Source organism: Oryx dammah, unplaced genomic scaffold, assembly GCF_014754425.2.
Source record: "Oryx dammah isolate SB20612 unplaced genomic scaffold, SCBI_Odam_1.1 HiC_scaffold_3, whole genome shotgun sequence".
In the NCBI taxonomy this organism is placed as follows: Eukaryota; Metazoa; Chordata; class Mammalia; order Artiodactyla; family Bovidae; genus Oryx; species Oryx dammah.
In genome coordinates this window covers 82,493,649-82,511,557 of record NW_024070187.1, presented here as the reverse complement: position 1 = coordinate 82,511,557, position 17,909 = coordinate 82,493,649, and the positions used below count along the sequence as shown (strand labels likewise).

General features: G+C 35.8%; 1 protein-coding gene and 1 pseudogene across 3 annotated transcripts in view; both read left to right on the top strand.

Annotated features, from left to right (window-relative positions):
* The window catches only part of CENPC (centromere protein C), a 92,069-nt gene extending 76,163 nt beyond the window's left edge, over nt 1-15,906 (top strand). For all 3 annotated transcript variants that reach the window (XM_040238292.1, XM_040238291.1, XM_040238293.1), the window contains 6 exons: nt 3,184-3,288; nt 4,809-4,937; nt 5,332-5,427; nt 7,715-7,869; nt 13,859-13,949; nt 15,489-15,906. In XM_040238292.1, coding sequence (XP_040094226.1) covers nt 3,184-3,288; nt 4,809-4,937; nt 5,332-5,427; nt 7,715-7,869; nt 13,859-13,949; nt 15,489-15,559 — 647 coding nt within the window. In that variant the 3' untranslated portion in view covers nt 15,560-15,906. The remainder of the gene's footprint in view (nt 1-3,183; nt 3,289-4,808; nt 4,938-5,331; nt 5,428-7,714; nt 7,870-13,858; nt 13,950-15,488) is intronic.
* Nucleotides 15,907-16,002: 96 nt separating this feature from the next.
* LOC120862177 lies at nt 16,003-17,484 on the top strand (annotated as a pseudogene).
* The last annotated feature ends 425 nt before the right edge of the window (nt 17,485-17,909 follow it).

Genomic DNA, 17,909 nt, shown 5'->3' with positions numbered 1-17,909 from the left:
CTTCCACTAGAACCTCACATCTTGTCAGTTAGTATTTTGTGGGTCCGTGTGAAGAGAGACTGCTGTACTTCTTAATGTTTAATGCTTAGCTTCCTAGGTGGTGCAGTGGTGAAGAATCCACCTGCCAATGCAGATGATGCAAAAGATGCAGCTTCTCTCTCCCGGTCGGAAAGGTCCCCTGGAGTAGGAAATGTCAACCCACTCCAGGATTCTTGCCTGGAAAATGTCATGGACAGAGGAGCCTGGTGGGCTGCAGTCCATGAGGTCACAAAGAGTCAGACACAACTAATTGCATGCGTGCACTCAAACGCACACTTGCTTGACTTGGAGTGGAATATGCTGTGAGTCAGAGTAGGCAAAGAGAAATAAAATTGTCCCCGAGAGGGTCTGCAACCACACAAGAGAGAAAAATCAACAGTACACAAATTATAGTAAGCCAGAACCTTTGTAGATAAATAACAGTTTTAACAATGAAGGAAATATGAGTATTTTCAGAAATTTAGTTATATCACAGAAGGCTTTCTGGTTGGTAAAGCATAATTTTTCAGTTTAAAAAATCAGTACATCAACTGATAAATAAAGATGAATACTGTTGAGTGCTAAATTAGTAGCTGGTGTTGACATGGAAGAAATTTATCAGAACAGAAATACAAAAGAGATTGAAACCATGAGGAAAAAATAGGCAATGGAAATAACATGGAGACAACATATAAAAAATGCAAATAATAGAATTTTCAGAAAAAAGAAAAATTAAAATACTACTTAAAACTTTCCTGGAATAAAGATAGGCTTGATCTGCAATTTGAGAGAGTTTATCAGCTGCCAGTAAAAAGTAATGAAAAATATACATCTCTAGACAGAATTGAATAAAATTCCTAAATTTCAAGGATAGAGGAAAGCTTCCAGATAGAAGTTACATACAAAGGAGAGAAAAAAAAAAAAAAGACTAGCATTATTCATCTGTGTAACTCTGGAAAAATAAAATAGCCTACTTTCAGAAATGTATTACAATCCATGTTATAACTAGCCAAGATATCTTCTTGATAACTGAATCTATTTTGCACATAATGCAAGATTATCATCCTCCATGGAAAATAGCCATGTGAGGTTATTTTACCAAGTAGCATATAAATCAGTACTGCGTTCAGAGAGAGGAGAGAATTAGGAATGATTCTCAACATATGGTTAAATTTAAATAATGTATACATTTTCTGTTGCCATGTGCCAAATTACTACAGATTTAGTGGTTCAGACATGTTTGTTATCCTGTGGTTTCCATGGGACAGAAGTTCAGGTATAAATTAGCTGGGTTCTCTGTTAAAGGGTTTCACAGGCTTCAGTCAAAAGTGTCAGGCTGGACCATGGTCTTATCTGAGCTCAAGATCTTCTTTCAAGCTCATGTGGTTGTTAGGTGAATTCAGGTCCTTGGAATTGTAGGGCTGAGATACCTGTTTTCTTGGTGTCTGTGAGCCATGGGCCTCTACTCTTAATTTCTAGAGGTCACCTGCAGTTCCTTGCCACATGACCCTTTTCATAGACTCTTTTCTCATTGTGGCAGCTTGCTTCTTCAAAGTGAGCAAGGAATAATTTTTCTCTGCTTCTGCTAGATAGTGTCTTATGTGTAGAATGATGACATAGTCACAGGAGTGACGTCCCATTGCTTTTGCCATATTCAGTTGAGTATATCATAGGTTCCACATGTATCCTAGGGAAGGGGTGTCTCATTGCTCACACCCAAGGGTGTGTCTACTGCTTAATGCTAATATGATTGAGGATTTATAAGTACTAAGTAAGAATTTTTGCAATGATAGTTTGAAATCTGCATTATCTTAACAAAACTTGGTATAATGGGGAGGAGAGTAGGAGTGGCAGAAGGGTGATAAAAGTAGTCTAAAAGTTCTGTTTTACTAAGTGAGAGAAGAAAGATGATATCTTGGTAAGGAATATAGTTTTTAATATAATCATAGAGAAATGAATATGATTTGAATGTCAGGAATAGGAAGGTAAACTAGACTGAAAAAGCACAGTAAAACTTTGAAATGACCAAGGTTTGGAGTATGGGGAAAGAAATGATATTCTGACCAAACCAATGAAAAGGAGGGGAAAAAAAAAATCATTGATGTAAAATAACAAGTAAATATAAAGTAAAATGGAAGGAATAAAAAGAACCATATTTGTTATACTAAATAAGCATGAATGGATTGAATTCCTCGAGTAAGATAGAGACTAACAGATTTGGTTAAACAATACAAACTGACCTATATATTTATAAGAAACACTTAAAACAGGTTTTAAAATAAAAAAGAATTAAGTAGAGTAATATAAACAGAAGGAAGTAGGCATTTTTAATATTGGGTAAAGTGAAATTTAAAGTTACAAATGTGAACAGAATAAAGGACTCATAATAATAAAATAAGCAATTTATGAAGAAAATAGAAAAATCATAAACTACTATGTACCAAACAGCCTAGCAACTAAAATGTATAAAGAAAAAAATAAAAAAACCTGAGGAAAAGCAAGGAGATTTTAAGCAATACAGTTAGAGATTTTGATAAACCACTTTCAGAATTGGAGAAATCCAGCAAACCAGAAATAAGAAAGAACATAGGAAGTTGATTATATAGCCAGAAAACTTAGCATATAGAACTTTGCATTGGTCAGATAAAATGAGTAGATATGTGTGTATACACATAAACACATGCGTATAGACTACCCCTGATTAACACATTTCCTATTGGGAACATTTAGATGGTTTTCAATTTGACATCTGTTTTTGGTTCCTATGATAAACAGTACTACTATGAATGTTTTTATACCTAGATCTTTGCCTATTTTTATGAATATTTTACAAATTCATTTTCTAAAAATGAAATTGCCACCTCAGAGTATTACAATTATAGCCATTGTCAGATTGTCTTCAGCTTATATTTCTATCAGGAATATATGAAAATTTCAGTGTACCTTTAACATCATTAACCATGAATGTTACCAAATTTTTAAATCTTTCCAATCTAGTATTTTTTCCATTGGCATTTCTTTACTAGCCCAAATATGTCTTAAAATTTGTTTCTCTATTGTTTCGTCTAGAAGCATTCCTATTCTAGAAAGTAATATCAGTCTTTTCACTGCAGAGTTTTGTCCAACTCAACATATGTGTATATTTTTGTCTGATGTCTTTTACAGTATTGCCCTCCTGTACACCAAATGTTCGCAGAACTATGAGAACACGATCAAAACCTTTGGAATACTGGCGAGGGGAACGAATAGATTATCAGGCAAGGCCATCAGGTAAAATTTATGTTCTAATGTCTCAAAATAAAAAATAATGATAATTGCTGTAATTTATTTAGATACGTGATGTGCCAAGAAAGTGAAACTTGCTCAGTTGTGTCTAACTCTTTGCGACCCCATGGACTGTAGCCCACCAGGGGATCTTCTTGACCTGAGGATCGAACCCAGGTCTCCCGCATTGCAGGCAGAACCACCAGGGAAGCCAAGTACTGTCTTACATATTTATAACATTACCTTATTTAATCATCATCCTCCAACAGTGTGACAAGAATAGGTTCAAGTGCAGGTTTCTCTGAGTACTATAGAGATGCTGATTTTTTTTTCTCTTTGCTAGCAATTTGAAGTGATTTTGTAGTTTTATAGAGTGTTCCCAGGTGGCTTTCCTAGTGGCTTGGACGGTAAAGAATTTGCCTGCCATGCAAGAGACCCAGGTTCTGTCCCTGGGAGAAGGAAATGGCAACCCACTCCAGTATTCTTGCTTGGAGAATTCAGTGGACAGAGGAGCCTGGTGGCCTACAGTCTGTGGGATCACAAAGAGTTGGACACGACTGTGTGACTAACACTTAACCGCGGTGGCCTGGTGGTAAAGAATCTGCCCGCCAAAGCAGGAAGCCCAAGAGATGCAGCAGGTTCAGTCTCTGATTCAAGAAGATCTCTTGGAGAAGGAAATGGTAACCCACTCCAGTATTCTTGCCTGGAAAATTCCATGGACAGAGGAGCCTAGCAAGCCACAGTCCATAGGGTAGCAAAGAGTCAGATACGACTGAGCATGGAGCACATTATTTTTATACAATCCAATAAGATTTCTAATTGCATAAAATGAAACCTTAGATCAGAACATGAGAAAATTTTAACTGGCAAAGATTAAATATTCCCCATTATTATTCTCATTCCATTTTCTTGTTCTATTTCTCTACAAAAATTATAGAGGATGGGAAAGAAAATAGAGTTATATTAAAGTTACTTCCTTTTTTTTAATCAATATTTCTGAGACAAGGACTAAACTGACATGTGGATTACTATAAATAGTTCTTTGCTAATCTTTGTGTCTTTCATTTTTTATACCTCCACTGATGACTATATTTCAAGCAATAGAGATCATTCAGTTATGTTTCATCAGTGTGTCTAGATTTAGGATAGTGGTGATGGTTTAGTTGCTAAGTTGTGGCTGACTCTTGTGACCCCGTGGATTGTAGCCCACTAGGATCCTCTCAGGCAAGATTACTAGAGTGGGTTACCATTTCCTTCTCCAGGGGATCTTCCTGACCCAGGAATTGAACCCGGGTCTCCAGCATTGCAGGTAGATTTTTTACCGACTGAGCCACCAGATTTAGGATAGCAGAGAGACTTAAGTGAAATTGGTTGCTATTTGTGTTACTTGAATTAGCTGTAGAGTAGTAATAATAATGTATTCTGTGCTTTGAAAGGAAGTGTGCTGTATTAATGTAATGAATTTTGTTTCAAGATTTTTACTTTGCTAGGTATGATAATTTACCTTTTTTGGGGTTAAATTTCAGGAGGATTTGTTATTGGTGGAATACTGTCCCCAGACACAGTATCATCTAAAAGGAAAGCAAAAGGAAACTTGGGAAGAATCATTACAACAGCTAATAGGAAAAGAATCTGTCTTGAAAATGAAGAAAGAAGTATGAACTTTTCCCTTATTTTAAATAACAGTATTTTGAAAAATAGCTCTTTGCAGATTTTGAAATATACCTCTAAAGGCTTCAGAATATAATAGTACTTAAGGGTCAATTCTCTTTTTAATGTCAACTTTTCTTCAGATTTTGAAAGTAAACTAATTTTATTCTTTAAAAAAAATCATTAATATCATAGTGTAAAACATTTCCACATGGGTAAATTGTACTGTCAAATGAAACTTATCTCTTCCATGCATCAAAGTGGTCATTGATAAACAGGAAGAAATATGCCTCTTCCATTTTCCTTTTCAACTTGTCCTTAGCTCTATTTCATACTAGATTTTTTTTTAATGGAAAAGAGTTTTAAATAAATAGTATTTCAGTGGTACTTCTTTTGCAGAGAATAAATTCATGATAAATCTGAATATACCTCTGGGAGATCCTCTGCAGCCAACAAGGGTGAAGGACCCAGAAACACAAGAGACTGTTCTTATGGGTAAGCTCAGTGTTGATTCTGAAAATGCTTAATTTAACATCTTGTAAGGACAAACTCGGAGAAGGCGATGGCACCCCACTCCAGTACTCTTGCCTGGAAAATCCCATGGACGGAGGAGCCTGATGGGCTACGGTCCATGGGGTCGCAAAGAGTCGGAAACGACGGAGTGATTTCACTTTCACTTTTCACTTTCCTGCATTGGAGAAGGAAATGGCAACCCTCTCCAGTGTTCTTGCCTGGAGAATTCCAGGGATGGGGGAGCCTGGAGGGCTGCCATTTATGGGGTCGCACAGAGTCGGACATGACTGAAGCGACTTAGCAGCAGCAGCAGCAAGGACAAACTGTTTGCTTGAAGGCTGGCTTTTCTACTTTTCCTTTCTCTCCCCAGATCTTTCAGAGCCAAAGTCCAATAGCTAGTCTGATTCAAATAAGTAGCCTGTATGAGGACTACTGTGAGGGAATTGATGGTAGACAACCTCCAGGGACATACAGTACCATGCATTTGTCCTCTATGATACAAGTGCTACCATCAGGAATGTTGCCTCCTCCAGTAGGATCCAGGCCTTCTTTGATCAGGAGGACACTTGGGGACAAGGGCTGTTGAGGGGGAAAGTGAAAGTTGCTCAGTTGTGTCCAACTCTCTGCAACTCCATGGACTGTAGTCCATGGAATTCTTCAGGCCAGAATACCAGAGTGGGTAGCCTTTCCCTTCTCCAGCAGATCTTCCCAAGCCAGGAATTGAACTGGGGTCTCCTGCCTTGCAGGCAGGTTCTTTACCAACTGAATTATCAGGAAGCCTGTTCAGGGGGAATTGTAGCAAATTAACTGGCAGACTCCTGGATACAGTCTTACTATGAGATCAGGTAGGAATTGTGGCTGGGTTTAGACAGCCTTTGGTGCTGTGGAGCAAGGACATCAGTCAGTCAAACAAGTGTCATGTTTAAGGCTGGCATAGGGTCCTGTAAGCCTCCTCCTACACTTAACATGTATTAAAAATTTAGTTTCTAGGATACCATTGGAGGTCCCAAGAGATGGATTATAGAGTGGTGGGGTTAAGTAGTGGATACTCAGCTACTTCCCAACCACGCAATATTTACATACAGGAAATATTTAAGTGTTTTAAAAACTGTCATGACTGTACTAGTGAGTACTGAGGACTATTTAGCCTAAATCAAAAGATAAATAAGTCAAAGCAGAGAGACAGTGTTTACACTTAAAATTTTGACTGTGGAATAGGCTCCATTGATATCTTAAGTAACAGAGATATTCTATATTCAGTTGTTGATTTGGCTATAGAGAGAAAAGTACAGAGAATATTTTTTTTAGCAAAGTGTCTGATCTGAAAACGTTGCTGTACTGTATTAGTAAAAAAGTTGTGTTATCAAGAATTCATCACTTTTTGTTTCCTGGGCATATGTATTGTCTATATCCTATTGTCTGTGGGAGTATAGTCAGAAGCTGATGATAAAATGTATTAATTACAGGTCTGGAAAAGTTTGTAAGTAAAAGGGAAATTTAAAAAATGATATAGTAATTTGGGAGCTACAGTTAGAATTGGTTATTTAGAGCCTCTACCTGATAAATAAAAAATATTATTAATCAGTCACAAAGGTATTTATTGGCATGATGATGATACATTTGTAGTGTGGCTATGTTATATTGAACTTTTTAAGGATAAGGAATCTTTTCTTGTCTCTTAGCTGATTTTGTTTTCCATCTGAGTTATTATAGGGGAAATAATAATACTGCCATTGTTAATAATAAATAATAAAATAATATTATTAACAAAGCTTACTGAATGCTTACTTTGTACCAGTGTTTTAAATACTTACACATTAACTCATTTGATATTCCCAACTCTAACAAACTATTGCTATCACATTTTATAGAAAAGAAAATGAGATGGAGGATAAGCAACTTGGCCAAGGTCATTCAGCTTGCAAGACAAAGACTTGATGTGACCTTTTTAGGTCCAGAGTCAGTGCTCTTAATCATATCTATCTTTCTAGGACAGGTTTATGTTTTTATTTATGAATGTGTATAAGAGATGCAGGTTTGATCCCTGGTTTGAGAAGATCCCCTGGAGAAGGGAATGGCAACTCACTCTAGTATTATTGCCTGGAGAATCCCGTGGACCGAAGAGCCTGGCGAGCTACTACAGTCCACAAGGTCGCAAAAAGTTGGTTGACTGAAGTGACTTAGAATGCACACACATGTGTGTATATGCTATATCAATGAGCAATGTCATTGCTGTTACTTTATACTTATATTAATTTTTTCCCTTTAGATCTTATAAGGCCACGAGATACATACCAATTTTGTGTGGAACATGATGAGTTGAAAGTATACAAAACATTGGATACGCCGTTTTTTTCTAGTGGAAAATTGATAATAGGACCACTTCAAGAAAAGGGAAAGCAGCATGTAGGCCTAGATACATTGGTGAGTATATTTCTCCATATATTGATATATATGTTTTGATCTTGGCACAACTCTGAGTTATTGGACTTGATGAAGCATTAAAAATTTATTTTCTCGGAAGTGATATTCTGTTACTATAGTACATAGGTAATTTTTTAGTTTTTTTCATCTGTTTAAAGTCAGTCAACCGAAGGCTATTTAAAAGTACTGACTCTGTGCATAGAAGTGTAGCCTTGAGATTTAGAAGTTTAGGGAATGGTCTTAAAAGTATCTTCAAAATTAGATTTGCAAACAAGTCATTAGAATTTTAGAGCTGGAGAGGATTATTGAGATTAAGTCTAAATCTCATTTCTCTAATCTTGAAGTTTAGAAATAAAGAATTTAAAAGACTTCAAAATCATGTAACTGATTAACAGCAGATTGACAACTGGGAACTAGTTACTACTATTACTTGGGGCTTCCCTGGTAGCTCAGCTAGTAAAGAATCCGCCTGCAATGCAGCAGACCCCTCTTGGCTTCCTGGGTTGGGAAGATCCACTAGAGGAGGGATAGGCTACCCACTCCACTATTCTTGGATTTCCCTGGTGGCTCAGACAGTAGAGAATCTGCCTGCAATGTGGAGACTTGAGTTCTATCCCTGGGTTAGGAAGATCCCCTTGAGAATGGAATGGCTGCCCACTCCAGTATTCTGGCCTGGAGAATTCCATGGACAGAGGAGCCTGGCAGGCTACAGTCCATGGAGTTGCAAAGAGTGGACATGACTGAGTGACTTTCACTTTCAGTGTATTACTGTATATAGCAATGTTGGGCTTCCCTGGTGGCTTAGTGATAAAGAATTGCTTACAGTGCAGGAGATTGCCTGCAGTGCGAGAGACATGAATTCGATCCCTGGGTCAGGAAGAACCCCTGGAGAAGGAAATGGCAACCCGCTTCTGTATTCTTGCCTGGGAAATCCCATGGACAAAGGAGTCTAGTGGGCTACAGTCCACTGGGTCACAAGAGTTGGACACAACTTAGCAACTAAACCACCACCACCACCACATAGTATGTAGAATCCAGATCTAAAGTATTTAAAAGTTTTCTTTAATCCAGTCTTAAAATGTTGTAGATCTCCAGGTCATATTAAAAGAATAAAAGTAACATATTAAACTAACTGAAGTAATAGATAATCCCTGTGTAGTAATTAAGAAACAGTTAATAATGAAAATAAGCATTATGAAATGTCATCATTAAACTAATAGTATTAATACTGTTAATAGTATTAATAAGATATGTTTTTATTCCTTTAGGAGGAAGGAATATTGAATATCTAGTAAATATTTGAAAATGTTTAACCTAACATTCAAAGTAATCCATATTAAAAATAAGGCATACTTTATAATTACTGAGTTAGTAGAAATTATTGATTTATAATTTGTAGAGTTATAACTATAATCTATTACTGATCTGTAGACTTTCACTTATGAATATCATTTCACATTTTTTTCCTTGGAAAATAAAAGCTAGGGAGCCCTGAACATAGGTAGTTACTTATTTTAACATTGAGAGTAATTTCTGAAATTGGAAAACACTGAAATGTGCTGTGGGAAGAAAATGCTTATATTTATCTTTTGACTTAGTAATGAAATAAACCATTGTATATAATAATCTGGAGGAGGAAATGGCAACCCACTCTAGTATTCTTGCCAGGAGAATCCCCTGGACAGAGGAGCCTGGTGAGCTACAGTCCATGGGGTCTCAAAGAGTCAGACACGACTGAGGCAGCTTAGCACACACACATATAATAATCAGTTATATAACATGTATCCCAGGTATTGTATGAAACATTTTGAAGAATAGCTGTATTGGAAGGATTTTCTGTCTGCAGTTTGGTTAAATGTTTATCCTTAAATGTTAATCTTACAAATTGCAAGATAGAAAATAGTTTTTGTTTTTTTCTGACTAAAATAAAAAGTGAAAATGACAGAAATTTGAAGGAACTATAGAAAAATAACATGTTAGTAAGTGATTATAGTTTATTTTTATTTCTTCTAAATATTGACTTTAACTTTTTATAATGAAAATCAGAGTTAAATTTTTTAATAACAGGAGTATTTTTACATTTTTGAAAGAATGAAGTACACTTTTAAATACATGCTTTTGAGAAGCAAAAGGGCAAGATGGAGAACCACTAATAAGGGATAAAGTAGTAGTGGTAGATTTATTAAAATCACACCACAGAGAAATTAACAAATTAACTGTGGGAGTTTGTTGTGGGGCTTTCCTAGAAGACAAGGGGATATTAAGAAATGGAAAATATTAAAGTTAGATGATATGGAAGAACAGATGAAAACAGAATCGAGAAAAAAACCAAATGAGCAAAAGGGAGAAATATTTGAAGAAGTAGGCAATAATTGTTCCAGAACTAAAAAACAAAAAGGGGACACAACACGCTTAAAGGAACCAGAGTTCCTCAAGAAATGTCTGATCCCAGGCCTGGGACTAAGCTTGGAATATTTTATCATACCCAATAGTAAACTATCAAAAACCATTAGAATTGCTTTCTCTGGACAAAGATGTGAAAACTTGAGTATCAATAAGAATAACTTCATTGGGTTGATAGATATCAGTTATATCTAAATCCATGCATTTGTAAGACTACTACAAAAAGGAAAACTTATTTCATCACTGTTGGCAAATACTGTGACACCAACTCGCTTTAACAACAAATATGGCAAATAAAGGGAAATAATTAAACATTTATTCTGCTGTTCTCATATAAACTATATTACTAGGTAACCAAATAATAGAGGAAGGGAAGTTTACCCTTTTAGAAATATTCCAGTTAGTAAAAGAAGGAGTGTTAGGATGGAATCTTACCATTTTACAACACCCAATAAACTGTTGGATCTAGCATCATCATACACTAACATCTAAAAAGAACACAGCCAAACATTATGTGCCTCCTATGGAAGAATACAACACTGCATATGAAGTAGTCATGTCTTCCCCACCTCCTTTAAAAAACAAAACAAAACCTGCACATAATACCGCCTGAAGTTAAATCCTTGGATCTAACAACCAATTTATAGAAAGTAAAGAATAGCAGACTTTACAAATGACACCCTGGGCCCAGCAAAATCCAGCTGTGTAAAGATTTTTAAAACAAATGTTGCTGCTTGATTTACTTACTAAATAGGATGCAAGGAATAAAAAAGACAACCAAGTGGAATGTACAGAGATCAGGGTTCTCAACCATGGCACTATTATTTGTTATCCTGTGCCTTGTAAGATGTTTACAGGCATCTCAGGCCTCTCTGCACTAGATTCCAGTAATACTCTAGTTGTGACAATTAAAAATGTCCACAGACAGTGCCAATTGTCCCCATAGGGGCAAAATCACCCCCAAATTGAGAACCATGCCATAGACTGAGTGTTTTAAAAGATAGATCAAGCACTGACCATAGATCAAGCACTGACTCTTAGTTGGATCCCAGTTGAGACAAACCCTTATTTCTTTTTTTTTTTAACAAATGAAAAAGAAAATTTTATTTGATTAAATTAATATCAACAGCTCTTATTCAAAAGACTACCAAAAAAGCTTAAGCAAAGAAAGCTTAAGCTAAAACTAGGACAGAATACTTGCTATAAAGATAACCAACAAGTGTTTAGTATCCAGAATGTAAATGTTTTAAAATTTCAAAGAAAATGATAACTCAATAGGAAAGAAGATACGTTATTGAAAAAAAATTTTACAGAAGCAAAAACATAAGAAGCAAATAAACTTGTACTAAAAATGCCCATACTCTTGAGTGAAAAACAAATCAAGGAGTTATACATTCAATCTAATTTCATTTATATAAATTCAGAAATATACAAAATTAAAGTTATTTTTTAAAGATCCATTTTTGCCTGGTAAGAACTGTAATGAAAACAAGAGAATAATAAATATAAAATTCAGGACAGTGTTTATCTCCGTGGACATTTACAGAAATGGGAGAGGTATGCTTAGAGAGCCAAATTGAATAGATAAGCAAACAACACTTAGAAACGTATACTTGACCTCTGGGTACAGTATGTGTTACCTTTTTTTTTTAAAAGGCTATTTTTGGTATATAATAAAAATATTTATTTCTTTTATTAAATTATAAAAGTACCTTTAGAACTACTTTAAGAACTTTTTTTTTTCCTTTGAGGGAGTATATTGTAGTGACTAAGAACATGGATTCTGGAGTCAAAGTACCTGAGTTCAAATGCCTGCTCTTCCATTTACATTGTGACCTTGGAAATTTACACTGTTCCATGCCTCATCTTCTTCATCTGTGAAAAGCTCTTAATATAGTGCCATCTCACTGATAGATGCATACATTAAATGAATAAAAATGAAGTGCTTAGAACAGTGTCTTGCATGGTGTGGATACTATATAAGCTCTAGCTGCTCTTTTTCTGGTATTTTAGGCTCATTTTACAAAAGTGGTAAGAAAAGGAAACAGGAGGCATAATTCTCTGAAGCAAATATTCTTGATGGCTTTATCTCAGAATTTGAACATCAAAGTTTGAGGGCCCTACATTTTGTATTTAGTTGTCAAAATAAAACATTATTGTCAAGTGGTATCTCTGTAAAATGTAAAATTTGCCCTGCTTGACTATGAAAGCCTGTACAGTTGAGCACTACATTTATCCCCTTTTGCTTTCTTAATGTTGATGCTTTAAATGTACTTTTTTTAAAAAAAAATTTTGTTCTCTTAGATTCCTCAGATTGTTACATATAGCAAGCATGTAACCTTTATAGAGGTATACATAAAACCTAGCTACTCTTCTAATATAGTTAAGTGATGTTCTTTACAATGGTTCTGAATTTTAAAAAAACAGTTCAGTTCAGTTCAGTTGCTCAGTCATGTCCGACTCTTTGCAACCCCATGAATTGCAGCAGGCCTCCTGTCACGTTGCCAGGCTTCCCTGTCCATCACCAATTCCCGGAGTTCACTCAGACTCACGTCCATCGAGTCAGTGATGCCATCCAGCCACCTCATCCTCTGTCATCCCCTTCTCCTCCTGCCCCCAATCCCTCCCAGCATCAGAGTCTTTTCCAATGAGTCAACTCTTCTCGTGAGGTGGCCAAAGTACTGGAGCTTCAGCTTTAGCATCATTCCTTCCAAAGAAATCCCAGGGCTGATCTCCTTCAGAATGGACTGGTTGGATCTCCTTGTAGTCCAAGGGACTCTCAAGAGTCTTCTCCAAAACCACACTTCAAAAGCATCAATTCTTTGGTGCTCAGTTTTCTTCACAGTCCAACTCTCACATCCATACATGACCACTGGAAAAACCATAGCCTTGACTAGACGGACCTTTGTTGGCAAAGTAATGTCTCTGCTTTTGAATATGCTATCTAGGTTGGTCATAACTTTCCTTCCAAGGAGTAAGGTCATAACTTTTCTTCCAAAAAAACAGTAAATAATAACAAAAGAAATTTCTTGTATTAGTTTTCTGTATTACTGCTTTACTTAATTGCTACACAATTTAAACAATATTCATGTATTATCTCACAGTTGTATAAGTTAGAAATTGAGTGAGCTTGACTGAGGTCTCTGCTTAGAGTATCACTAGGCTAGAATCAAGATGTCCAAAGATCTGTATTCCTCTCTGAATGCCCTTAGAATGAATCCGCTTTCAAATTCATTCAGTTTGTTGGCAGAATTCAGTTACTTGTCATTGTAAGACTTAGGTTCCTGTTTCTTTACTGGCTGTTGGCCAGGGTGTCTAGAAATAGGTTACACTCCTTGGTTCATGGTTGTCTTATCTTCAGCACTAGCAACAGTGAAAGAACTTTTCATGCTTCAGATTTCTCTGACTTCTCCTCTGCTTCATCTTCCCCCTCTACTTCTAGCAGGAAAGTTATCCACTTTCACGTAAAGTTTATGTGATTAGATTGGACCATTATTCTGCCTTCAATGTGTACTTCAAGTTTTTTGGAGTATAGTTGTTGTGGTATTACAATTTGAAAATGAGTTTTTAATTTTTAATTTTACAGGTTTTTTATGTTAATCTTGGTTACCTTTTATGTACCTTACATGAAACACCTTATATAGTAACAACTGGGGATTCATTCTATGTTCCTTCAGGTAAGAGTAATTACAAACTTTTTCTTTCACATAGTTAAATACTTGTATAGTTGCTCATGAACACCATGAAAATGGAAACCACAATGGTCAAAATGAAGCATGATGCAACTGATGTCAAACATTTTGGTGCATATTGTAATTTTTTTGTTTAGATAAATGTTGGTATATTAGTATTTTGGTACATGAAAATTGAATGAGTTGCTAATTGCTGAATATAAAAATACTTAGTTAGGAGATATGTTGTATCCAGTGTGGAAGTAAAATTATTTCCCCTATGTTATTGCAAAGACATTATGTAATCAAACAATTTTTAGTTGGTTATTTTAAACATACAGAATAGTGTCCTTCATCAGCTATTGAAGAGCAAAAGTCTTTGAAGGTAGGAATTTTAATTTGTTCATTCAATAAATGTGATTAAGAGTCTACCAAACAGTGCTTTGAAAGTGGGATACATCAATGAACAAACAGGCAAAAATCCCTGCCCTGTGTAGCTTACATTCTAATGAAAAAACAAAGCTATAATAATAGCTAAGTTTATATAGTCCTTTATATGTGCCAACACTGTTGTGAACAGTTTAAACTCATTAAGTTAATCCTAATATGTATGAATTTCTAATAAAAAGTCTAATAAAAGTCACAGGATTGTACACAGCACTATAAATTTGCCTTATGTGCAGCTGTCCATGTGTATTTTGCATTTGCTGTTACTTGTTATCTAATTTATTTGAGTTACATTTGCTGCCTTTTAACTTTGAAATTTTATTTTACTTTTATACTTTTTTATTTATCTTTTATAAGTATCTTTTATACTTATTTATATATTGTCTATATCTTATTTAGAGGAATCCATAGTGGTTTCAAAGACCTAATAATTGTGTTTAGTAAGTTAGACCGACAAAGATAGGTACCGTTTGTTTTCATTTATATGTGGAATCTAAAAAATAAACAAATATAACAAAGCAAGAACAAGAGTCATAGAGAACAAACTAGTGGTTACCAGCAGAGAGAGGGATAAAGGGAAGGGACAAGACAGATGAAGAGTAATGAGGTACACACTACTAGGAAAAAATCAAAAGATACAAGGATGTAATGTACAGCACAGGGAATATAGAAAATATTTTATAATTTTAAATGGAGTATAGTCTACAAAAATAATTGAATCACTGTTGTATACTTGAAACTAATATAACTTTGGAAGTCACCTAAATCACCTATATTTCAATTAAAAACAACAACAACCCTAAAACATGATTGGGCTCAGAGGGAGATTTTTTTTCCTACCTACACCTTTGTCTAATTTGTTTTTATATTCATTATTAGAATGATGTGAAGTTTGTGTTTTTTCAAGCTTTATCTAGATCATAGGTAGTGGTTAACTATTAGATTTTTCAGTTTGTACAATTAGATAAGAGTTACTTGAGGTTAGATGAGTTAATTTTTTCAACACTATATATCATTACTGACATGATGACTAAATATTTAATCAAAAGGAAATGATTCCTATGGAAGTAATTTTTAATTTTCTTATTTTATTTCTAGGTAATTATTACAACATCAAAAATCTCCTGAATGAGGAAAGTGTTCTTCTTTTTACTCAGATAAAAAGTTGAAAGATGAAGCAAAGTTTAAGTACATGTGTATATATATAAACATACATACGTATAAAACACATCGTGCAGTTGAGGTGGATATATTTGTAATTGTTAAGTTTTAAAGTTTCTGTGTTGTATATTTGCTTCAATAAACATCAGACTTCCATATGTATCTTCTAATTTTTCCACAAATATGCACATAACCTGTAGTGATGCCCGTATTCATAGTTTTTAATAACATGAAAGGAATACCAAAATCACTGCTCTCGGGGATATACAGACAAACCTCGGAAATGTGATGGGTTTGATTCCAGACAACCACAATAAAGCAGATATTGTAATAAAGTGAGTCATGAATTTTCTGATTTCCCAGTGTATATAAAAGTTATGTTTACATTATGCTATCATCTGTTAGGTGTACAGTAGTTTTATGTCTAAAAATTAATGCATGTACCTTAAGGGAGCTAACCATTATTGATTCCTTCATTGAGTCGTCATCATTTTTCTGGTGGTGGGTCTTAGCTTGATGTTGATGGCTGCTGACTGATCAAGGTAGTGGTTGCTGAAGTTTGGAGTGGCTGTGGCAGTTTTTAAAAATAAGACAGCAACTTTTTTCTAGTTACTGTGGCACGAGGCATCATGAGCAGTGAAGTCTCCTGTGACACCTGTATGAGACAGTGCAGGAAGTTCTGCATGGGAATCAACACAAGTGCCAAAATGTTCTGGAAATGGTGGATCTTCAGATCAGCCTGAAGAACTGTGACCTCAGAAGGACAAACACTTCTCAGCACTGTCAGGCTTAAGTTCATTCCCCTTACCAAGTTCTCCGTATATGTTCTGGGAGACCAGCAGCACTGTGATGAGGCTAAGGCTGTGGATAAATCTCCCACATGAATATCAAGGCACTGAAGAAACTCAAGAATAGAAAACGGGTCAAGAAGCTAGCTAACAAGTATGACTTTTTGGCCTCAGAATCTCTGTTTAAGCAGGTCCCACAAATCCTGGGCCGACGCCTGAATAACATTGGCAAATTCCCTTCCTTGCTAACCCACAATGAGAACATGATGGCCAAAGCTGATGACATTAAATCCATGATCAAGTTTCAGATGAAGAAGATGCTGTGTCTGTCAGTGGCTGTTGGCCATGTGAAGATGATGGATGATGAGCTTGTGTACAACATCCACTTAGCTCTTAACTTTCTGATGTCATTGCACAAGAAAAACTAGCAGAATGTCCAGTCTTTGTAAAGAGCATCATAGGCAAGCCCCAGCATCTGTACTAAGGCACAGCTTAACGATACTGCCACCATTAAAAAAAAAAAAAAAGACAACAGTGATCAATTGCTGCATCTATTAACTTCCTTTCACAAATGATTTCTCTGTAACATGCCAGTGTTTTTTGATAGTTTTCCATATAGAAGAACTCACAAAATTGTACTGAATCCTGTCAAATCTTGCTGTTGCTTTATCAGTGATAAAATTCTGAATTCTTTGTTGTCATTTTAAACAGTCCTGTCATTTTGACAGTCTTTCTGACATTTTCACCTGGAATAAATTCCATGTCAAGAAACAACCTTCTGTTCTCATCCTTAAGCAGCCTTGATCTTAGGATATCTTAGGATATTGTAGCAGTTGTCACATTGCTTCAGACTCCACTTTTGATTCTAGTTCTCTTGCTGTTTCCACCACATCTTCAGTTCCTTCCTCCACTAAAATCTTGAACCATTCAGTGATCCATGAGGGTTGTGATCAATTTCTTTCAGACTTCTGTGTTCAGGTTGATATTTTGACCTCTTACCATGAATCACAAATGTTCTTAATGGCATCCTTTCCAGAAGGTTTTCAAATTGTTTTGCTCAGATCCATTGGAGAATTCACTATGGCAGCTATTGTTCAGTAGCTAAGTTGTGTCCAATTCTTTGTGACCCCATGGACTGCAGCCCACCAGGCTTCCCTGTCCTTCATTTTCTTCTGGAATTTGATCAAACTCATGTCCATTGAGTCAGTGATGCCATCCAGCCATCTCATCCTCTGCTGCCTCCTCCTCCTCCTGCCCTCAATCTTGCCCAACTTCAGGGTCTTTTCCAGTGAGTTGGCTCTTTGCATCAGGTGGCCAAAGTATTGGAGCTTCACCATCAGTCCTTCCAATGAAGATTCATGGTTGATTTCCTTCAGGATTGACTGGTTTGATTTCCTTGCTGTCCAAGGAACTCTTAAGAGTCTTCTCCAGCACCATAGTTTGAAAGCATTAGTTCTTCAGCACTCAGCCTGCATTATGATCCAGCTCTCACATCCATACATGACTACTGGAAAAACCGTATCTTTGACTAGATGGACCTTTGTTGGCAAAGTGATGTCTCTGCTTTTCA